The 25163-nt window shown below is 34.5% G+C and overlaps 1 protein-coding gene across 1 annotated transcript in view; it reads right to left on the bottom strand.

The window, feature by feature from the left end:
- ETNK1 (ethanolamine kinase 1) overlaps window positions 1–25163 on the bottom strand; it is a 67113-nt gene that overhangs the window by 11599 nt on the left and 30351 nt on the right. The window contains exons 3-6 of the mRNA XM_078450008.2: window positions 23980–24120; window positions 20851–20993; window positions 11592–11675; window positions 9281–9441 (exon numbers count right to left, since the gene is read on the bottom strand). Coding sequence (XP_078306134.1) covers window positions 9281–9441; window positions 11592–11675; window positions 20851–20993; window positions 23980–24120 — 529 coding nt within the window. The remainder of the gene's footprint in view (window positions 1–9280; window positions 9442–11591; window positions 11676–20850; window positions 20994–23979; window positions 24121–25163) is intronic.

The following is a 25163-nucleotide window of genomic DNA, read 5'->3' as shown; positions in this document are numbered from 1 at the left end:
GATCCTGTGTCTCCCCCTCTCTCTGCCCCTCCCCCACTCTCACTTTGTCTCACTCTGTCTCTCAAAAATAAATAATGTAAAAAAAAAATTTTTTTTAAATATGGAGAACAAACAGAGGGTTACTGGAGGGGTTGTGGGAGGGGGGTTGGGCTAAATGGGTAAGGGGCATTAAATCACTGTTGCACTATAGGATATCTAATTTGGATGTAAATTAAAAAAAATAAAATGTAAAAAATTAAATAAAAATAAATACTAAAAAAATTAAAGCAAGCTCCAAACTCTGAGCTGTCAGAACAGAGCCCAACATGGGGCTTGAACTCACGAACCATGAGACCATGACCTGAGCCAAAGTCGGATGCTTAACTGACTAAGCCACCTAGGTACCCCAACGGTGTATTTTTCTTTAACTTTCTTACATGAGTGTTGAATTTTTCAGTAAGGGAAAAAATTATTTGGTTTTGTTTCAGTGCTGTGTCTTCAAATACTGATGATAGCAGTATTAAAGCCCTTACTCTCTTGCTATTTAAAAAAAAAAAAAAAGGGGGGGGGCGCCTGTCGGTTAAGCGTCCGACTTCAGCCAGGTCACGATCTCGCGGTCCGTGGGTTCAAGCCCCGCATCGGGCTCTGGGCTGATGGCTCGGAGCCTGGAGCCTGTTTCCGATTCTGTGTCTCCCTCTCTCTCTCCCTCCCCCGTTCATGCTCTGTCTCTCTCTGTCCCAAAAATAAATAAAATAAAAAAAAAAAAAATTGTTTAAAAAAAAAAAAAAAGGATCAAGTATATTTTAACTTTGGTTCTATTTTTGTTTTAATAAAACACTGGATTTAAAAAATATATATTTCTTATAATACTATTAATATGCTACTTGCCTTCTTGAATATGTTAACATCTGCAATGATGGTTTAAAAGCAATGGTGGGTAAAGCTACTAGTACCTTACAATATGTCAAGGCAGTGTCACCAAACACACACACTCACATCACCACTACACACAGTAAAAGACTAGTCTTGTCTGTGTGAAGAATGTCCTTTACGAAGCCATTGAAATTATTAATTTTATTAAATCTCTACACTTGAGTACACGTTCTAATATTCTGTGAGATGGTGTAGGAAAGTACACATAAAGCAGTCTGCTATACACCCAAAAGAGGAAGGTTGTTTCAAGGAAAAACATTTATGAGTTGTGAGCTGAACTTGCACATTTTTAATGGAACATCATGTTTACTTGAAAGAACAACTGACATTCGAACCACTTATTAGACTTGGGCATTTGGCAGATATTTCTCAGATACAAAAAAGAGCACTTGTCATTTCAATGAAAATAATTGACAGTATTTGTTGCCAATGATACTCTTCAAGTATTCAACCTAAAATTAGAACTTTGGAAAATTTGTATTTGATTCTGTGAGCCTACCAGCTTCTCAATACAGTATTTAAAACTTTTCTGATGACACTGATTGTGATATCAGCAAATGTGATATTTTTATATCATATAATGAGATGTATTAACATCTGTAAGATCTATACAACTCAATGAATCAATATTTCCCAAATAATACTGAATGGTGTTAAAATTACAAAATCATGCACTGCTGAAAGAGCCATTCAAAGTGCAAAGTAAATCAATGGATTATAATATAATAGAATACGAAAAATTAATTGATGTTTTCTGACTGCACATTGCAACTAACCTTTAAGAAATAACCACCTGTTGAGTTCTGGTGATGTATCAAAGAGAAAATCCACAATTATCTGAAAAGGCAATGTACTCATTTCTTCCAACACGTGTGTGACACAGAACTTTCTTTGTATACTTTAACCAAGCCAATATATTGCAACAGATGAAATGAAGAAGTAGATATAAGAATCTAACTTTTGGGGCACCTGGGTGGCTCAGCTGGTTAAGCATCCGACTTCGGCTCAGGTCATGATCTCGTGGTTTGTGAGTTCGAGCCCCGCCATCGGCCCCGTGTCAGGCTCTGTGCTGACAGCTTGGAGCCTGGAGCCTGCTTCAGATTGTGTCTCCCTCTCTCTCTGCCCCACCCCTGCTCATGCTCTGTCTCCCTCTGTCTCAAAAATAAATAAAACATTAAAAAAAATTTTTAAAAAAAAGAATCTAACTTTATTAAGCCAGACATTACAAGGATTTGCAAAAGTGTGAAATAATGCCATTCTTCTCACTAAATTGTTTTTTTGTTTTGGAAAAATAGTTATTTTCCATTCAAAATGATGTTTATGTTAACAAGTTTATTATTTTTTACTTAATAAATATTTTGAATTTGTTTTAATTTTCAGTATGACAAATACTGATAATTAACTGAAATAAACAAAAGCTCATAGATGTCTTCAAAAAAATCTTGAGGGATGTCTGGGTGGCTCAGTTGGTTGAGTGTCCAACTCTTGATTTGGGTTCAGGTCATGATCTCAGGGTCATGAGATCAAGCCCCATGTCTGGCTGTGGGCTGAGCATGAAGCCTGCTTGGGATTCTCTTTCTCCCTCTCTCTCTCTGCCCCTCCCCTACTTGCACTTTCTCAAAATAAATAAACATTCAAAAAAAAAAATATTGGGGCGCCTGGGTGGCTCAATCAGTTAAGTATCTGACTTTTGATTTCAGCTTAGGTCATGACCTCATTGTTTGTGAGTTCAATCCCTGCATCAGGCTCTGTGCTTCACAGCACAGAGTCTGCTTGGGATTCTCTGTCTTCCCCCTCTCCCTGCCCCTCTGCCCCTACTCTGCTTGCATGCTCTTAAAGAAAAAAAATCGGGGGGCTGGGGGGCTCCTGGATGGCTCAAGTTGGTTAAGTGTCTGACTTCACGATTTTGTGGTTTGTGAGTTTAAGCCCTGCATCAGGCTCTGTGGTGACAGTTCGGAGCCTGGAGCCTGCTTTGGATTCTCAGTCTCCCTCTCTCCCTGCTCCTCCCCTGCTTGCACTCACGCACGCGTGCTCTCTCAAAAATGAAACAAAAAACATTAAAAAAAAAAATCTTGGAAGTGTAAAAAGAAAATCCTGAGATGAAAAAGTTTGAGAACCACTAGTTTAAATCACCTAGCCATATTTAAAGTGATATAAAAATCATCTGTAATCTCTTATCAGGCCAGTTCTGTGAGTAGAAAAGACTGCAATCGGGAAATTCTACACCTAAAAATAACATCAAACCAGCTCTTCCCGCCATTTCAAGCAACGTTCATTCATATACTAGTATAAAATAACTAAACGGTTCTACATTAGAGATGCATTACACACAAACTTCACAAAAATCCCACTTTTTGACAGGCAACACCTTTTATAGGATGAAAAATGAAAAATTTATATACATTAGACTCTTAAATGGATGAATCGGAAATGCAGGAAAACAGCCCATTCATCATTTCCCCAAAACATCAAAGAAAATACTTAAGTCCTAATAAAATAATGTAATAGTCTATGTGATTTACTTATACTCTTATTATTTCTTTCAAATTTGGAAGTTATAGATATGTAAGTCTATTAAAGGACATTTTAACTTCTAGGCTATTGTTCTGTATAGAAGTTGTTTGTATGACCTGTCATGCATTTCTGACAGCCTCACAAACACAGTCGGGGGGGGGGGGGGGGGGGGGGGGACGACTCAGTTGGCTTATTCTGTATCTGGCCTCAGGATCAGAACTGACGCTTCTGTTCCTGACAACAAGAAGGATTAACAAGCCTCACCTTCCTCCTTGAGCCAGACCAGGCTGGCTCAAGGAGGAATGGATCTGGGAGGGATGAGGAATATGCAGAAGCCCAGGCTCCTAAGATTGTGAGATATGATAAGAGAAACAGAGAAAAACAGTATAGCTCGGGACTGCACAGAGGCAAACTTAATGACTAACCATAAGTCACACAAGGGTAATATATATTGCCCTGGCAGGAATAGCTTGTTTGAAGTCCCACCTGAGGGGAGGATGCTCTGCCCACAACCTTCTATCAGGACTCCCAACTGGGCTGAATTATTCACCACGGGGCTTCCCTAGCAAGAAGGTTGGATGTTATGAGTACCTGACTTGGTGTACTAACCCTTCTTTGTTCTTGTCTATACTTCTCTCCTTCCTTGTGTTTACTATAATTGTTTAATTCCTTATATTCTCTTCCCCTTATAATTAATAAAGTCTCCCTCCACAAAGCCAGAAGTGCATCTAGTGTGAATCATATTACTGAGAACAGGTACCCATCTCTGTGGCAAAGAACAATTCAAGGCTTTATAAGACAAACAAGTAACTAAAATGAATCTTCAAACTGGTTTCTGAAAAAACCTAAAAACTGGTTTCCTAAAACTAACATTTTCTTAGAAATAATCCAAAGTCTGCAAACAATGTGTCTAACAATTAAAAAACCCATATGTATACTCTATTTGATTTTATAATACAAATGCCTACTTTTGTTTACCATCTCAGTATTAGTTAATTACAATAAACAATCAGCAACATATGAAGTCTTTTAATATTTACAAGTCTACTCACGCCCTCAGCAGTAAATATTTAACCAGCCATTCATTAAAAAACATCTATATCCTAATCTTACTCAAACCTCTTTTCTCCACTTATCAAATCAGCTTTGTATATGCTGTCTTCATGACAAGTGATCAAGGAAGGAAGGGTCTCAGAGGAGGAAACAGTATATAAGACACGTCTATAAGGAACAAAAAGAATTTGCCAGAGGATGCAGGGAAAAGGGCACTCTAGGGAGGAAGAAATAACTTACACAAAAGCATATAGGCTTCAAACATGGAATGTACAGAAAACAAGATGACTCTGCTAAAGCAGAAGTGGAGGTGGGAAAGAAGACAGAATTTACAGACTGCTATCATTTGGATTCACTCTGTAGGTCACGGGGAACCATAAAAATGGAAGAGACATACTTATATTCATGAATTAGATCTAGTTATTAAAAAGATTAACTTTTTAAATGTACAGGATGAAATATAGACAGGAGAAACTTGGAGGCAAAGAGACTAGTAGAAGTTGACATAGGTGAGAAATTAATGGCTTAATCAAATGTCACATAATTAAGGAGATATGGCTGGAATTGAGAGAATTTTAGGAACTAAGAGTAACAGAACTTGGAAATAGAAAAAATTGATAATGAAGAAGAGGAACACATGACATAAAAGAAAATTACTTTTTTCCTGATTTCAGAATACAGCAACTACATGGATGATATTTAATTAAATCAAGACAGAAGAATAAATAATGGAACAGAGGACAGGATGCATGAAATAAAATTCAAATTTGGACATACTGTGGTCAATTACTAATGGTATCCTGGATGGTGGCAGATACTGATCTTGAGATCAACAAAGGGAAAAAAAAAAAATCAACTTGGGATCATTAATAGGAAGTACAATAAAGTCACAGGACTAGGGGCGCCTGGGTGGCTCAATCGGTTAAGAGTCTGACTTCGGCTCAGGTCATGATCTCCCGGTCCATGAGTTCGAGCCCCAAGCTGGGCTCTGTGCTGACAGCTCAGAGCCTGGAGCCTGCTTCGGATTCTGTGTCTCCCTCTCTCTTTGCCCCTCCACTGGTCATGCTTGGTCCTCTCAAAAATAAACATTAAAAAAAAAAAAAAAGTAATGGGATTAAATCATCCAATGGAAGTATTTAAAGTGAAAGGAGCTGGGAGAACCCAAAATCAGGATAATAGGAAACACCAGTATTGTAAGAGGACTGGGAGAAGAGGAAGAAAAGGAGGAGCCAGGGAAAGAGACTGAGTAGGAAAATACAAAAGAGAACCAAGGAAGAATGGTTATCACAAAAATTAATAAAGAAAAATTCTAAAAATCAATGGTAAATACTGTCAAATGATTTTGGCAGAACAAGTAAGATAAACACTGAGAGTTCAAACTGTATTTAGTAATTATGTCATTATTGGTAACCCTGCCATGAATTATTTTTTATTTTTAGAATAGTGAGGGGAGAAGACAGATTGCAGTGGCCTGAGGAGTGCATGAAAGATAATAAAGTAAAAAGACAGAGGGTTTGCTTTTGTTTCCCCCTACCTTCCCAATTATTTATCCATTCCAACACTTGAGATTGCGACAGACGTTTACTTAATTACTGTGGGATGAAATTAAGAGTTGGTAAGAGAATTATGTAAACTGGGCTAGCTTAAAAAAAGAAAAAAAACTGCAAAAAAAAATCTTGAAAAAGAAAGGCATACAGGGACGCCTGGGTGGCTCAATCAGTTAAGTGTCCGACTCTTGATTTCAGATCAGGTCATGAACTAATGGTTCATGGGATCGAGCCCCCATATCAGGCTCTGCACTGACATCAGGGAGCCTGCTTGGGATTCTCTACCCCTTCCCTGCGTGTGCATACATGCTAAGTAAATAAATATTAAAAAATAAAATAATAAAATGATTCTTTAAAAAATGAAAAGAAAGGCATATACATCAAATCTCAGGAGAATTAATAATCTCAAGTAAGAGGGGCTGTGAAGCCAAATGTGAGCATTCATCTAAATTCTGCTATATTCTTTCTATTCTAAAGACAGCAAGAGAGGCCCTGATGCAAGAAAGTAACCCACCTCTGGAGAGAGTTGTCAAGAACAGCACATAAAAGAGGACTGCAGCACAATTTAAATAAAAAGAGAAATTCAAAACAAAATTGGCTTCATACCTGGTTCTCAATGGTTTCTTAATGAGGAAAAATCGGAAATTGGTAACAGACTCTCAGAGAATAAACTGTAATGTATATGAAAACTAAAGATTATGTAAATTAAGAACATGCTAAATAAGGAATACTATTAAAAAGGTATCGAAGTTTTATGTCTCATTAACCATCCTTCTGTTTTTTCTTGAAGTTTTTATTTATTTTGAGAGAGAGCACATGCACATGAGCAGGGTACGGGCAGAGAGAGGGAAAGAGAAAATCCCAACCTGTGCTAACAGCACAGAGCCCGATGTGTGGCTTAAACCGTGAGATCGATCATGACCTGAGCTGAAATCAAGAGTCAGACGCTTAACCAACTGAACCACGCAGGTGTCCCTCATCAACCATCCTTTATTCTTTTTCTGTAAGACCTTCTACTGATCATGACATTTCATGAATGTTTGCCGTACATTTCATGTATTCTTTTTTCTTCTTATTCAGGTTAAACTGTGGTGCCTGGGTGGCTCAGTTCATTAAGTATCTGAAGTCGGCTCAGGTTATGATCTCACAGTTCTTGAGTTTGAGACTCGCATCGGGTTCCATACTGACTGTGCAAAGCCTGCCTGGGATTCTCTCCCCCGCCCCCCTGCCTTTTCTCGTTTGTGCTCGCTCTCTCTCAAAATAAATAAATAAACTTAAAAAAATAAAATAAAATCAGGTTGTTTGTTTAATCAGGTTAAGTAAGTTTCCCTCCAATTCTAATTTGCTATGAATTTTAAACAGGGATGCGTGTTAAATGTTATCTAAAAAGTATTTTGTACATATTATTTGCCCTTTCAAATTGTAAGTACTTTGAAGCAATGCACTGTTGTATTCTTCTTTTAATCCTCCAATCTACATGACCTAGAGTAGTAAGTACTAGGCATCTTATTAATGGGTATTATAAACAACTTGATAATCAAACCAGAAGTAGTTATTTTTCAATACCATGATATATATACAACCGCAGTATCCAAAGCTGTTAAATTTTTATCATCAAAAGTTTACAAAAGAACCCAAGTTAGCTAATAGTAAACAGTGTTTTTGTTTGACTAATCAATAAGCTATGTGGACTTTCTGTGGAAATTAATGAACTCAATGCCTTAGGAATAATTTACGTAAATAGGTGCATGAAAAAATATAAATTATAGCGACAATAATATTCCTCATATTAATATAGACAGTGGCTAAACAGAACTATGTAGGTAAATTTTGAAGTTTATTAAGTAACGTCATGAGAAAGAAAACCCTACATTCTCTACTTTAAGATCATGCTTAAATAAAATAAATGGGAACAGCAGGCATCCTAGGACCAGCTGGAGAGCAGGCCATTAATTTAGCCAACAGTTCACTGAAAATAGATATCAGAACAGAAGATGAGTCAAGTTTCTGCACACCCTCTTATTTCAGATGTATTCTGAATGGCTCTGGGAAAATGCTGCTCTTAAAACAATGCAAAAAGTACACCCATGAGCCAACAACAGGGTTTATTTGTAAAGACAACATAGCAAATATTCCCCATGTGAATTGTACCAAATTGTATTAAAACTAAGAAGAAACAGCTAAAATAACTTCAACCTAGTATTCAATTTAATTGTGTTAACACCTTAGCTGAAAGCTCATTCTAATTCATCACACCACTCTCAAAAGATAATTGAACTCTTTTTTAAAAAATAAATGCACTCAAGAGTACAGAAAAGTGGGTCTTAAAAATAATAATAAAGCATTAACACATCAAAGAAGCTGGAAATAACTAACTGCTTATCAAAAGAAGACCAAGACAAAATACTAGGTAAGTTATGAAAACATAATTCTATTCCTTCCAATCTACTTTTATCATCTTAACAGTAAGATGTGATGATTAAATGTACTGTGGAGGGACACCTGGGTGGCTCAGTCGGTTAAGCGTCCGACTTCAGCTCAAGTCATGATCTCACTGTTCATGAGTTCAAGCCCAGTGTCAGGCTCTGTGTTAACAGCTCAGAGCCTGGAGCCTGCTTTGGATTCTGTGTCCTCTCTCTCTTCCCCTTCCTCGTTCGTCTGTCTCTCAAAAATAAACAAATATTAAAAAAAAATTTAAATGTACTGTGGAAAACCTCGTTTCCCATAAATCTTTCCTTGATTATATGTTTTTTGTAACATAAAGAGAATAGATAGAATATAAAAAACTGCTTCACAATTAATCCTAACTCTAGCTAGAATCCATTCATCATGTAATTACTGAGCACTTACCATGTGGGTAAGGCACTGTTATTTTAGAGGTTAAGAATAAAATAATGAATAAAACAAAATCTCTGTCCTCAAAGCTCCTTAATATGGGAGTTGTAAAAAAAATCATGTTTTGTCCTAATTTTGAACAAAAATACACAAAAGATGATGAAAATTAAAAAGCTTTTTAGGGGCATGTGGGTGGTTCAGTCGGTTGAGCATCCGACTTCAGCTCAGGTCATCTGACAGTTCCGTCAGTTCAAGCCCCACATCGGGCTCACTGCTGTCAGTGCAGAGCCCACTTCAGATCCTCTGCTACCTCTCTGTCCCTCTTCCCCTGCTCCCTCTCTTGAAAATGAATAAACATTTTTTTTTAAAAGCTGTTTAAATTATATTAAGAATCTTTCATTGTTTATATTTAAACTTACCAATGCAAACTGATTGACCTGAATGAAGAGTATTTCAACCTCCTTTTCAGTGACTTCAGTCCCAAAGCCTTTATACTCTTTGTAAGCTTCAAGGTAAGAACGCAGCCACTGGCCCTGTAGTTGTCTGTCTGGATAGAGACTATAGTCTACATCACTCACACCTGAAATGGAAAAAAGGAACACTAAAACTTTTAAAAACACGGTATCTCATATATACTTGAATAATTCCTAAAGTAATCCTAAAATAACTAGATGTTAATAGCATTTATTAAAATAAACCAAAAAATCTAACGTACTGAAACTTGAATCCTAATGTATGACCTGTTTCATTATCATAATCAATTCTCATTGCTTCAATTTCTCCTCAAAGTGTGAAGCTTGAACCACCCATATCAGAAGCCCCAAATCTTCATTCTAACAAGCACCTCAGGAGATTCTTAAGCACACTAATATTTAGAGCATTTCCTAGAACTCCAGCTCTAAAAACATTTTTACCATTACTCACAGGGTAAGAAATACATTTTACATTGAAACTTTATACATTCTCCTGGTACTAAGTTCCACAAAACAATATTTACCCTAACTACTCCTTCCAACTCAGATACCTTCTATGTCTTTTCTTTTCCGCTGCTTGTTTTAAAATAATCACCCACCAAATCTGGTTTTAAGATGTGCTATTTGAAAAAGAGTAACCTAGGGGCACCTGGATGGCTCAGTCAGTTAAGCATCCAACTTCAGCTCAGGTTATGACCTCGTGGTTTGTGAGTTCAAACCCCACATTGAGCTCTGTGTTGATGGCTCAGAGCCTGGAGCCTGCTTCGGATTCTGTGTCTCCCTCTCTCTCAGCCCCTCCCCTGCTTGTGCTCTCTCTCAAAAATAAACATTAAAAAAAAATTTTTTTTAATAAAAAAAGAAAAAAGAAAAATGAAAAATAGTAACCTAGAAAATAAAGTTTATACTATTTTGTCTACCCCTCAGTGTTCTTCATGAGTTGGTCCAAACTTCACTTCTCTGGTCTTGTAAGTCCTATATGCTCCTCCATGAGTTTTATATCCTACCAACATGTACACTCACCTTGAAGTTTTATTCCTCCTTCCTGCAGTGCTTTACTTTCTCTTCTAACTGCACATCTCAAATTCTACCTAACTTGCAAACTTCAGCTCAATTTCTTCCTATACAAAATCATATTAGGATCACCAGAGCTTCCTCTTTTATATCTACAGCAGTGATGACCCATTATACTAAGATGGATATGGTGATATCTCATTATATGCACAGCTGCTTTCCCTTTTAATATGTATAGCACATGTGTGGGGATATAGGATGTATATGAAAGGTCTGGTGTAGGGAAATAACTGAAAACACATAAATTAAAACCCTCTCCAACTTCTTCCCAGTTTGCTAAGTATATGTAAATATAAGAATGCATGAATGGTAACAAATACAAATTCAGCAATGAAAAGTTCCTACTAGGTATAAATCATCTAAGAGAATTTTCTAATCTTTAGTTTTAGAGCATTTCATGTTTCTAAATATAGTCATAAAATGTATTTTTAAATTAATTCCTTTTAACATAAAAAAACCTAAACTTTTATACTTGACAGTGATAAAAGATTAATTTTCAGGGGTAAAATGACAAGGCTTTCCATTATTCATAGCCAAAGACAAAATAAAAAACAAATTATTTAGCTTCTTAGTTGTCCAACATTCCAAAGCTCAAGTATAAAATGGAAACAACAAACGCTTTTAAAGGATTAAAAAAAAAAAAATGCAAATCTAAGTTCTCTGTATTTTACTGTGACCTTTGGTGAGTTACTTTCTCCATGTGTAAACTGTTATATTGTTGTGGAGGGAAAAAATGAGATTTATGAAACACTCTGCATTATGTCAGGTCTTAATGTTAACCACAATGATTATTTATTATTTTCCTTAAAGGATTAGGAAAGAGTCATCTCTTGTCTTTCTTCTAGTAATAAAGAAAAAACTCAGTAAAGGGTTAAAAAATGTTGTTCCTACTCCCAGGTGAATTTCCCTAAAAATAACAAACAAAAACAATTCTAAAAGTATCATTTCAGTTAAGCCTCTGACTCTTGATTTCAACTCAGGTCATGATCTCACAGTCTTGAGATCTAGCCCCACACACTGGACTCCACACTGAGCATGGAGCCTGCTTGGGATTCTCTCTCCCCCTCTTTTCTCTCTGCCCCCTCAAAATAAATAAACATTTAAAAAAAAAAACAAAACAAAACCTTTTTTAAGTATCACTTCAAAGTTATACATGTTGCTCCATTAGTTAAGCCCTGGATTTTACCTGCAAATTCATTGAAATGATTTCCGATATCATATGCCAGGTAGTTGTATCCAGAATATTCATAATCAATGAACTGTACATCACCTATGTGAGACACAAAAAAAAAGACATAAGAAATCATATACAAGATCAGAAAATCCCTATGCTATTTGTAATTAAATAGCTTCCAAAATTTTGTCTCATTGTATGTGCTTGGTTACATGCACTTGTGAGACAATACAGGGTAAGGCTGTGAATTTTATGGCAATGAGCTTTACAAAATTCAAATTACATATCGTCAACAGCTTGTGAACATTAATGTCCACTTTATTAAAGAAAAGTCAAAGTATAATTCTCCAAATTCAAACAAAAGCAAAATATGTCTTTCACCACAAGGGGGCATCGGATACTTAAAAACTCAAATTTAATTAAAAAATAAATACTATCTTTGGAAATTGTTAATAACCTGTGCAATTTTAACAAACCATGATACTCCAAAAGTGAACAGACAAGCTACTTTACATATACAAATCAAATATAAACTTTAATAGACTTGAATTCTGTGAACCCTGCAGTTCTGCTATAATATTTGGTCAATTTAACGATATTCCTAATTTAAGAAATTAGTTGCTATAAACTCATAGTTTCTAGGAATGCTACATATACTAAAATTTACAATAGAATACCTGAGCAGCATTAAGTTGGTTGTTTTATCTTTTAAAAAGAACAAAGGAATAGTTGCGTGTGAACTTTTTTTAATTTGAGAGATTTTTATATAAGCTAAATTCCTATTCTAAATTAATGCTAAATATATATGTGTATTTCATTACATTTCTCCCAAGATAAAAGGCAAAGTCTGCCTGTCCTGGGGAAATACTCCTGCTCAGGAACTTTCATTTTTGAGTACTAAGTATAATAGAGGGTTTGTCTCAAAGATACAGGTCTTTTTAAAAGAGAGACGAGAGAAAGTTTTTGAAAGAGAGAAAGAGCTAAAGAAATTAAAAAAAAAAAAATCAAAATGGGTCACTGTCGACACCAGGCATCACAAACTCAAAGGCTTAAGGAGCCATACAGTTAAAATGGATACACGCACAGAGATGGTTGTAAGAACAGTTTCTAAGAGGCTTATATTGAGAAAATGCATAGCATATGCCTTAGTTACACTGTCTTTTAAACATCAAACTGAAGTAACAAAACAAACTCCTGGTCCACACACTCTGGAATTTCCCAAATAAAAGAGCTTTGAATGATACTATCTTGATATGGATATGTATGTTTAATTTAGGGGTATATGTTGATCATATTCAAACTCAGAAAAAGAATTACATGACACAAAAATATCATGGCAAATGGCATATTTTACATAAAAGCAAAAAAAAAGTCTAATGTAGCACCATTTAATATATTAATCCTAAACTTGTATAAGTACTAGTCAGGTCTAGAATAAATTAAGTGAGCATCATCAGAATATCAAAGCCCAGTTAATTAAAATCTATATGCATACTGACGAAATAAATATAAGGTTCTAAAATGTTGGTGACTACAATGAATCACTGCTTTGAACCACCACAAGTATTATAATCTTGAATTCAAAAAACTATCCCACAGAAAGTCTTAAAGTTAATCAAATCACTTTACTAAATTGCAGAATGGGGAGGGAGAACATGTTTTAAAGTTTGTTCTGGGTAACACTGGTAATAAGAGGGTGAATTCCACCATCACAATAAAATACTCTTCAGCCATGAAAAAAATTTTTAATTTTCAAAAATTATTTGATGACCAGGAGAATTACATGAAATGCTACATGAAAAAAAGATACAAAATAGTAAACACAGTGATTCAAATTATTAAACTATGCCTAGAGATAGGGAAAGAACATATAATGCACAGGAGAAAAAAAGATGAATGGAAATTAACCAAAACAGTATGTTTCAACTGGTTTCATTACAGGTGATAGACAAGTGACCTTTTTCCCTTGTATTTTAAATTCTTTACATTAAACATTACTTTTAGGAGGAAAAAAAACCGATAGTTTAAAAAGATTAAGATGAATTCTCTAAATAAAACTGTCAATAGATGAAGAGACTAAACCCAATGATTTTGGATATACCTATCCACCCAGCCTTTAAGAAATCAGGATTCAAGAAGATTCGACAAGTCGCACAACTGAGCCAACCAAACAGTTTTATACATACTTTTTTAATTGCAGCTGTTGATTGCTTTAACTCTTTAGACACAAATTCTTGTAGAGCTCATATTAACTCTTACATGCCAATAAAAATACACAGCCCAGTCCTGAAGCTTACTTTTGCCACATAAACAAAAGCTTCAATTTCAATTTTCAAAATTATATTTAGAATTTGGCAAATATAGTTAAAATGGCAGGTAAAAATCCCTGCTTACAAATACAATTTAAATAAGACATAGATCATTTTAACAAAAGTTAAAATCTGTTTCAGTATGAAAATTTTAGCAATGACTGTTTGTAGTAGCATTAATTCATTAAAACTAGCCTTTATTTTTAAATGCAATGTTGAGTTTATAAATAATGAAATTTAAAAAATAAGAAAATGAAGCTAACAAGATACAGATGAGGCTGTTACCAGGCTCCGTGCATGTGAACAAGTGATGCGATAAACCTCCAGTCAGTGCGTTTAAGAAGCACGGGGTGCGCCGCCACATGGCAGCAACAATGGCATACCTAATCTGTAGCAGATGAAGAAAATTTGGCAAACTCACATTTTACAACACACAAAGCTTAAAAGGAAAAAAAATTTTTTTTAAAAATCTGCATTAACTATTCTTTTTTCAAACTATTGCAAACAAAGTGGAACTCAACCTTAAATTTAATATTCTGCAACAAAATAAAATTAAAGAGGCCTACTTCACTTATTTTGGGTGCCAGAAAAATCAAATTACTAGGAAATGCTTTCCTAACAACAGAAAATATACTGAACTTTTTTCTTATATAAATTTAATTTCTGATGTCTAAAATTACCAATTATTTAGAGAAACATCCACATCACTATTAATAATTAATAGTTCACAGGGCATGACTATCTTGTTAATTCTTTAAGACATGAATTTGTAATTGGAGTTTCAAGGGTAGGGAAAAAAAATGAGACTACTTCCTCAAAGTTTTTATAAAATCTTATGTGTATGTTCATTTTCTGAAGGCAATCTCAATCTTCCAGATTCTAAAAGGGATCCCTGACCTCTAAAAAAACAAAGCAGCACTGCTTTAAGGCCTAAGACCATGTATCATTGATCTTTATATAATAAGGCACACTGCACATAATGGGTAAAACATAAGATTAATGAATAAAATTATAACCTGGATTTTCAAAAACTATGTTTCTTTTTATGACTTTATTTTTTGTATGGCTTGAGAGTAATAAAATCCATACATTACTCGGTTTAACTGTTCAAATCTCAGTATGGCTGAAAACAGCCAAATTTTAAAGTCCTTTGAAATCAAAAAATTTAGTTCATTAACTAAGGCTATATAATTCACATGCTACATTTGTTTGGATACCTTTATTTTGCTAAGGGGAAAGGGATAAAAATAAAAAGCAAAACAACCAATATGAGAACCTGAAAATCTTTTCAACTCACTCTACTTGCTCTGCAGTGTTAGGTAAGGCAGAAAGAGAACAAAGAGAAAAATAACCATGATTTCCTACTGTTAGCAAAATGCTTCTTCTCTTTTACAGAAAAAGGGAATATTCTGCTCTGAGAAACTTTCCCTTCATCCCTCACTCTGGCGTCCAGTAGTACCTGTGTACACCTTCACCATGGCACTCATCATTCTGAATGTAAATATCTGTTTCATGATCTGACTCCTCCACTACATGGCATATGGCTTCCTGGAAGGACAATAGGTCCCTTCATCTTTCATCACGCAATCCACAGAGCAATCTCTAGCACACAGTAAGTATTCAAATGCTTATAAACAAAGGTTTGGCAGAGAATGCTGAGACACAACGATTAACATACGTTTAAATGGGAGATGGGGGAGAAGCAATAAGCATGAAACACTAAGAACGAACGAAGCATGGCATTTCTGACCTTCTTATCCAAGTATATGATTGAACATACAGTGGGAATGAATGTATGAGTAAAGAAAAACACACTTATCTAGTAATTATTTTAGGCAGCTCTTCCTTAATAGTTCAGGCTTTTACAGTGCATTTAAGCTTTTTACTGATTTAAGGATATTTTATGCTAAATAGTAATCCAGAATACAAGTTAAAACAAGGTTAACACTATCTTTCATTAAAAATTCCACCCTGGAAAATACAGGTTACCAAATACAAAAATAAATTTGTATTTACTTAAATTTTAAAATAAAACCAACAACAACAAAACTCTATGTCATTAAAATACCAAAGAAACAACCAAACCACAGTATCTTTCACAAATAATAATACACTGGGTAAGATTTAGAGTCAATCAAATGACTGAGAATGGTGCCTCATCCTTTTTCTCTTTACATTGTGTAAAACTCTAAAGAAAAACCTGGTTTACACCATAATTCCCAGGAAAAGATTCCTTTTTCTTCCATTCATTTGTATTTCTTTAAACAGCTGTAAATCAGCTTCCTGTATTTCACAGAGAAATAATCAATGATTGCCATCACTGAAATTTAAAGTTCTATATTAGATCTTTATATGAGCTTTTATGAAGAAATGGGGGAGAATAAATGAAACAGCCACCAATAAACAGAGCATCAGACATGAGAAAACATACTGAAAAGCTTTAGCAATTACTTCTAAAATAGCAGTTAAAGAGTTAGCTGAAATTAAAATATTAGAATTAAAGTGGGTTAGTCAATAAGCAATATTACAACTTGTTCTACTTCATATAAATTTTTTTTAATTAATGATTAATATAAAATACAACTGGTAAGTCTTAGTTCTGGAACAAGAACCACTGCTATTGGGTTTTCTTATCATGTAATAAATTTTATCATCATTAAGTATTCTTTCCTTACCTTTTTAAGATGTCATTTCACTGAAGGCAAGGAATGGGCCGCTGTTTACCAACCACCTAATTCCTGGCACTGCCTAACATTTCAAAAATCTTGATAGTTACCATCAACTTCAGAAAGGAAGCTCACTCTTCTCCCATGTTCCTGAGTCCTGTCAACTGACATGGTGAGAACAGGTAGAGGCAGTGTTTCTTCCTGTGATGCCTACTATCTCCTGTTAACATTCACAGGTACAAAAAGCCTATGAACTGCAGGGTGCTCATCATCCTGTGTGTGTATAAATATGTACTTATGTATACATACACACATACATATATACATTTTTAAACTTTACTCAAGTTACAGTTAAGACAAAATCTGTAAGCTGCACCTAAAGACAAAGTGAATTGTCATCTCACATCTATGAGCCATAATTACCCTATTTACAAGACACAACCACTAGCTTACAGCAACCACTCTTTTTCAGAATCAAATACATTTTGTAAAATGCATCCTATAAATATAATAAAGGGGTTGGCAAACTACATATGCTCAGGCCAAATGCAACCCACTGTCTGGTTTTGTAAATAGTTTTACTGGAACACAGTCACACACATTTATTGATGTATTATCTATGGCTCTGTTAGAGCTACACTGCAAAGGAGACTATCTGGTACACAAAGCCTGAAATGTACTATCTACACCTTACAGAAAAAGTTTGCCAACCCCTATTATAACAGCAATAGCTGGGAGCTGCTAGGTACCTACTCCAATGCTATACACTTGTATGCATGATCTAAAATCTTTCCAGGAAACATATTAAGTAGATGTTAGAAATAAGTTAGGAATAAGGCAAATTAAATTTCTAGGCTATCAGAAGTATAACACTGCCTGGAAACCCATTTAACATGCAGATTCTTAAGCCCAACTACAGAAATTCTTGTTCAATTAGTCTTAAATGAGACTCAGAAACATCCATTTTTCCCAAATACCCTGGGTGATTCTGGTGCAGATAGTTAAGTTCAAATATAAACATTTCATAAAGAGATAAAATGGGGACACCTGGCTAGCTAAGTCAGTACAGCATGCAATTCTAGATCTCGGGATTGGAAATTAGAGCTCCATTTTGGACACAAAAATTACTTAACAATAAAATTTTAAAAGATAGAGAGAGAGAGATAAAACAATGTGTCTAATACCACCTACTTCTGTATGTGACTGAGCAGGGGTGTGAACCTAAGTGTGCTTGGTTCCAACATCTATACCCTTTCCAACTTCTCTTAGTTGTAACTAAGCTTTAACACATCTACTTTTAAGAGTTACTTAGGGGCGCCTGGGTGGCTCATCGGGTTAAGTGTCCGACTCTTGATTTGCGCTGAGGTCATTATCTCACAGTTCATGAGTTCCAAGCCCTCATCGGGCTCTGTACTGACAGCGCAGAGCTTGCTTGAGATTCTCTCTCTCTGCTCCTTCTTCCCTCTCTCTCTCAAAATAAATTAACTTTAAAAAAAATGACTTAGAAATGTTTAATCCAGTGACAATATACAAAATCTAAAGTATTATGGTGAAAAAATACATGTGGAAACTTCAAGATGATCCAGTATCAATTCATGAAGTTTAATAACTAAAATCTGCACTTCTGAGAAATTAAAGGTCTGAAACATACTAGAGATACTAAGCTTGATGATGTCAAAGCCAGTCCCTTGGCTTTCATCTTATTATGTTTACATATTTATATCTCATAAGTGGGTACAAAACACTTAAGTCCTGAGCTCAAATCACATGAATGACTTAAAAAATGGTAACAAATTAAATACACCTATGATAGGATATGCAGCTTAATCACTTATTCTATGTAGAAATTATTTTAATCTCAAAAGACTTCACACTTGGGCTTTTAGATACCATAACAAGGTAACTAGTTAAGATAAAGAACTTTTGCCATCCCTATTTCTAATTTTAATTATCCTCCTTAAGACTGTGGCTGTAAAAATTAATGCTAGTTTAATTGTTTGCTAATTACATTAACTAAATGTATAGAATTTTACAATTTTTTAAGCACGAGGCATGGTAGGTATCTCCTCCTTATAAAGGTAAATATGTCATACAGTCATATTACTTCAAAACCATTAGCTCCTAATTTGAAACAGATAATAATACACAGAACAAACCTCATGCCACACTTTCATGACCTTTAGATTCTACTGAACAACATTCCAACCCTATTTGCTTAATACTATGTATCAACTAATCACATAGCAATTGACTTTTTTTTTTAATGGATGCCATAAAGTCCAAACTTGCCTTCCTAACAGACACTGTTAAAACCACTGGTAAGGAAAAATAACAGAACATATCCATAACTAACACACAAAATATAACCACAAAGACAAGAAGAAACAAATGGTACACAATAGACTTTCTGAAGAGAGGAAAAATAGATCAAAATAATTACATTTGTTGAACTGTGAAATTCATTCTTTCTGTGTAGGGAAGAAAAATTAGGTAACTCTTGGTAAAATAAACAAATGACAACATAGGAGTCAAACTGAAGCATAAAGATTTTGTTTGAAAAATGAGAACTTTTCATATCACTGATCCAATAGTTTAGATAGGCAACTGATTAAATAAAAAAGTAAAAATGCATTTTTTTAATGCCTAAGACAAAGTAATCTGATTTTTTTGGTCCCTTGTATTTTAGTTTCATAAACAAGATTGTTCTGTGAAATGAATATGCAAAAGAAACTTATAAAATAAAAATATGAAAAGTTAAAACTATATTCCACAGGAAATAACAGATTCTCTTTGATTAACTTGCAGTTAAAAATAAAGCTGAGTGTCCACTTCAAAAGTAAGATGAAGTCCCTCACTTGAAATTCCATTATAAAATGTGTTATTTGGTCTTGCACTGAACTAAAAAGCTAACACATCGTTTAATGTAAAACTAGTACTCATGTCTCACAAATGGCATTGAGATTTGGTTACTAGTAATAATGCAGTATATACATGACAAATGACAATTATATGTAATAAATGGACAATATATAATGAAGGACACTGTCAAGTACTTCATGTTTTAGGGTATACCTTAAGTTTTTTTTAAAAATATTTCTACACCAAAACTTCAAGACATTCAAACTAAAGATGTTAGCTCACTGCATTTAAAAATAGAATCTCTAATACAGATAAAAATATAAAATATAACAGATACTCAGACACGTTTTTGAAAATATGTGCTTCAGTCTACCATCCTTGACAGTGCTCTTTGGTTGACTTTCTTCAAGCTAAAGGCAGTTACAAATATTAATAACCTTTCCATTAGAACAGTCTCAACTTACAATCTAATAAGAATGGTCATAAATAGCAATTTAATAGAATTATGACCATTTAATCAGAATTCTTTGACTTTAGCATCTTCACAAAAACACTTTTGACTTAAAATAATCTTCCAACTATAATGACTACTCTCAAAACTGATTTCCTTTAAAATGCAAGGGTCAGAGTTTCAGACTTTCTGGATTAATACTAAACCTTCAGCCAAAATTATATTTTTTAATTTCAACTTATTACTAAAGGGAAATCTATGCTTTAGCAACCAAACCTCAAACCACTTTATCCAATAATATAATACAACCAAGAGTATCTTAAATATGGAAACAGAGAATTTGAATACAACAAGATATAAACAATCACAGAAAAACATTTCACCAAAAAGTATCACTGTCTATACCTCAAAAATGTTAAAACTATTTACCAAAGTTTCTTGATTATTACTTGAGTAGGTACAAATTCCAGCAAGTACAAATAACATTTCCTCCATATGTAGCTCTCTCCTTAGCATCAAAATATCTAACAAATCAGAATAAAGAGGTAATAGAGAACCTGGAGACAAATTTGTTTCTAATACTGCTGTCCTCCCCAACACTGAGAAAATTATGTATTTATTAAAAGCAGTGCAATGTCAGTTGGCTTTTCAATAACTCCCACTACAAGCAGGTACATTTTCAAACCATAAATTACCAAATAGGTTTTACAGTTAAATTTATAAACAAAATCATTTTATCATTTTTCATTTAATTCTTAACAAGAACCACAAGCTTTCTAAGAAATGTATTTTATACAACTATATAAAGAATATATTCCTAATTTAGCAGAGTTACCATGACTTTTTAACCTAAAAGAAAGTAAAGACTTCATGAATGTTTTTAATCCTAACATCTGAATTAAATTTATTTACTGATACAAAGATCAAAGGACCATTAAGAACATCAAAGAAATCAACTTTACTTACTGCTAAAGTCAGATACCTACCTTGTTTCTCATTGTAGATTATATTCTTACACAATAGGTCATTATGGCAAAGCACAACAGGTGACCCCAGGTTGGAAAGAATCTCCTTCATCCAAGTCATTTCTTCCTGAAGAATCTGAGAGCTTGGGATATCACTTAAAAACCTTTAAGTTTAAAAACAAAAAAGAAATTACATCCTGTTTATATTAATGACTTTTTCAAGTTTAATTAAAGATTAAAATCTATTTTTAATAAATTCTTTCCATTCAATACCACAGATTCCTGAGTTAAAATAAGCCAATTATTCTAAAAGTTGGAATAAAGGAAAATCTTTACAATGAACTCAATATGAATTAAAAAAAAAAACAAAAAAACCTAAGCAAGTAAAAAGGAAAGTAGAAAAGTAAAAAAATCAATTACTATAAAATTGGGGGAGGAAAGGAATACATAACATATATACATATACTTAATAGCTAACATTTACTAAGCTCTAATTCTAAATGTTTTACATTTATCTCTAAGACACAAAGAGTTCAATAAAAAGAGGTTTAAGTACATTATTTAAAGTTATAAAGACAGGGGAGCCTGGGTGGCTCAGTCGGTTAAGCGTCCGACTTCAGCTCAGGTCACGATCTCGCGGTCCATGAGTTCGAGCCCCGCGTCGGGCTCTGGGTTGATGGCTCAGAGCCTGGAGCCTGCTTCCGATTCTGTGTCTCCCTCTCTCTCTGCCCCTCCCCCGTTCATGTTCTGTCTCTCTCTGTCTCAAAAATAAATAAACATTAAAAAGAAATTTTTTTTTTAAATAATAAAGTTATAAAGACAGTTTATTAAAGAACTAAAACATCTATTTCAAGTTTAGAAGGGTGAATGCTAACTTTACCTATCAAAGTCAACAGGCATGATCCACTATTGATAAACCAAATAAATTATATGATAATCATCAGATATTATCTGTGATAATCATATCGTAGAATACTCCCATTATCTATTACAGAAATGGTCTGAGTAGTGAAACTAGGAAGTAGGGTAGCTAGGGTGGCAAGCAGGACTACAGATTATGGCTTTTGAATCCTACACTCACTCTTCTGTACCATTATGCTATATTTATATTCACTTGATAAAAATAAAACGAAACAAAAATAGAATGCTACCACTAACTCTTCCAGGGTACCATCTGGCTTACAAAATTGCTGTTTACACTTTCTCTTTCCTTAACACTTTAAGCCAAGTTTTCTTCATTCTTCCTTTACAGTCTCTCAAACTACTCTCTTACTTTTTCATTTTATAATAGACTCTCTATCAATTAATTTAATTTTAATGAATCTATCTATTCAAGTGATTCCTGCATTTTCCCACTACTGCCATTCTTCTCTACACAGATTCCAAAAGTAACCCTTACATGCATGCTCTTTTGAAGACGGTGTAATTGTTCAAGAAACTATGTAAAATCTATAGTGTTGAATAGAAATAACTAAAACTCAAAGGATTGAACGTGATAATTACAATCATATACAAACAAAAAGGAACCAAAAAAATATGAAACATACTTCTCATACTTTGTTTTTAATGTTTTAGTTGCGTATTATCTATGTATACAGTATCTATGTATTTTGCATATACTATCTCAATCCCCATAAAAACCTTAAAAGGTAAACATACTACTCATTATTTCCATTTTACAGACGAGGAACAGGTAACAGTTCCAGGTAACAGAACTGCAACAGTTCTGCCCAAAGTTACACAGCAGAACTGTTATATGGCAGAATTAAGGCTTCACCGTAGGCAATCTGGACTCCAGAATCTTGTACTCTTAATCCACACAATACTATGCTGCCTCCGAACTCTGCATTATCTTATAAAGTCAAGAAAATCTTACATTCACCATTGCCATCTACTTCGTTATTTTTAAGTGACATTCCCCCAAATTTTTCAATAAAATAGTTATTTCAAAAGAGGATTTTGTGGGGGTTTCTGCTGTCACTTCCTGAATATCTAGCATACTGGACACATTTACAGATGTTTGCCTAACCCGAGTAAAAGGGTATACTGTCCCTATCAAAGTCTGACAAACTACCTGCAAATAAAAACACATACACTGAGTGAATCAAACTAATCTGTGAAATAATCCAACTCACCAGAACAATAGTCATTTTTCTGTAATGAATTATAAAAAGTAAACAGAAAGAAGGAAAGCTCTATAGGTCCTGCCTGCCTCTACTGTCCTTAAAATGAAAAATTCCTGAATAGATATAAAGGGGAAAATAAAATTCCTAATTTTTATACTAGTATTAATCACACTGTATAAAAATGTGTTCATATAACTTAGATTCCAAATACTAATTTACAAGTGTTTTTATATAAAATATAATGAAGTGCCTTACTTTTTGAACCTAGGGAGTCAGTTTTACAAAAGCCAAGTAAGACTCCAGTAATTGAGGGGCACCTGGGTGGCCCAGTCAGTTAAGCGTCCAACTCTTGATATCAGCTCAGATCATGATCTCATAGTTTTGAGATCAAACCCCACATCAGGCTCTGCACTGAGGCATGGAGCCTGCTTGGGATTCTCTCTGCCTCTCCCTAACCGCCAACCCCCCCCCCCCCACCTCCTACCCCTCTCAAAAGACTCAAGTAATTGAATTTTCAACCTTATTACCTGGGGCTTAAATTCTCAGTAAACTAAGACAATGCAAACTTTTTCACACTCCAGTATTACTACACTGTAGTAATAAATGTAAATTTCTCCGCCTATTTAAAACAGCTTTTAACAAAAAGAATTCTTTAAAAAAGGGCTCCATGGCCAACTCATTCTATGCAAAAAGTACCCCTTTAGAGCTATCATTACTCTATCCTTCTTCCAAATAAATGTTTCTATATTTGTTTCTTGACTGGTCATCTCTACCATCTACCTACTACCCACTTCCCAGGATTGTGTAGATTGTCTTTTTTGTTCTTGAGTTGGCTGGGCGAGAAAGGCAGTTACACTCCTGTAGTGCCATCTTGAGAGTCAGATGAAGCAATGCTAATTTAATCAAATACTACGAGAGCAACCAAGCCAGATTTTATACACAGAAACCTTGTAAGCTACCTCTAAAACCCTATTATGTATAGCAAAACAAGGTAAAACAATTTCAAATGTAAAAGTAATTTTACCTTTTATTAAGGTCTTCATCTGCAAATCCTGTAGGAATGAGAGAGAAATATTTTCCCATCTTTAGCCATAGATTGGATTTGGGAATCCAGCCATTGTGTGCATGGATAGCATGGATTTTAGCAAGCTGACGTGCTATGAGTCTGTTTTAAGACAAAACAGCATAAAAAGAAAATGTTAAGTATCATAGGTTTTATGTCTACTCGTGGGTAAACTAAAATAACTAGTATGCATTTATTTTAGAACAGGATTTCATTTTTATCTTATGTAAGAGTCAAAATTAATTTGTCAAGGCAACTCTCAGAAGGAGAGGCAAACAAATGATTAAAGCATCAGTAGGAAAAAAACACCTACAATTGATACAGTGAATAAATGTTATATCCAAAAGGGGTTGAGTGTCTAGAAGTAAGTGGTCTATTCTGATTCCACAAACAATGGTTAGGACCAGCAGAACAACAAAAAATTATAAATGATTTCAAGGCTCATATTAGACATTAATCAGCAATACATTTAAATTGCGCTGTTTAAATAAACTTTAAAAAAAAAAAAAGGTCTTTTGACGTCAGAATCAATCTTCTCCATTCAACAAAATAATTTGAAGCTATGTATATGTGTATCCATGCTATCTTTTTATCTGTAGAACCTAGAAGAGCAAACGCTAATATAAGAATAAGCATGCAAAACAAGTTAAGTTACCAAACAGCCTATAAAGACTAGCAGGTGGGAAAAATGACTTAATAGTAAGTAATGACTTAATAGTAAGAACTTAAAACTGGCTAATTTTGAAGATGCTCACAATCTAATGTAATGCTCTTCAAAGTACAAGTTTTAGGAGCTATGACATAGCGCCATCTAGAATGTCTGATGCCCCACCTCAGATCTACTGAATCACAATCTCTGAGGGTGGGACCCTGCACTCTCATTTTAAACAAGATCTCCAGGGGCGCCTGGGTGGCTCAGTCGGTTAAGTGTCCGACTTCGGCTCAGGTCATGATCTCGCAGTCCGTGAGTTCGAGCCCCACGTCGGGCTCTATGCTGACAGCTCAGAGCCTGGAGCCTGTTTCAGATTCTGTGTCTCTCTCTCTCTGACCCTCCCCTGTTCATGCTCTGTCTCTCCCTGTCTCAAAAATAAATAAAACGTTAAAAAAAAAAAAAATTAAAAATAAATAAATAAATAAATAAACAA

The sequence above is a fragment of the Panthera onca genome, chromosome B4 (assembly GCF_046562875.1).
Source record: "Panthera onca isolate mPanOnc1 chromosome B4, mPanOnc1 haplotype 2, whole genome shotgun sequence".
NCBI lineage: Eukaryota > Metazoa > Chordata > Mammalia > Carnivora > Felidae > Panthera > Panthera onca.
This window is presented reverse-complemented; position numbering and strand designations above follow the sequence as displayed.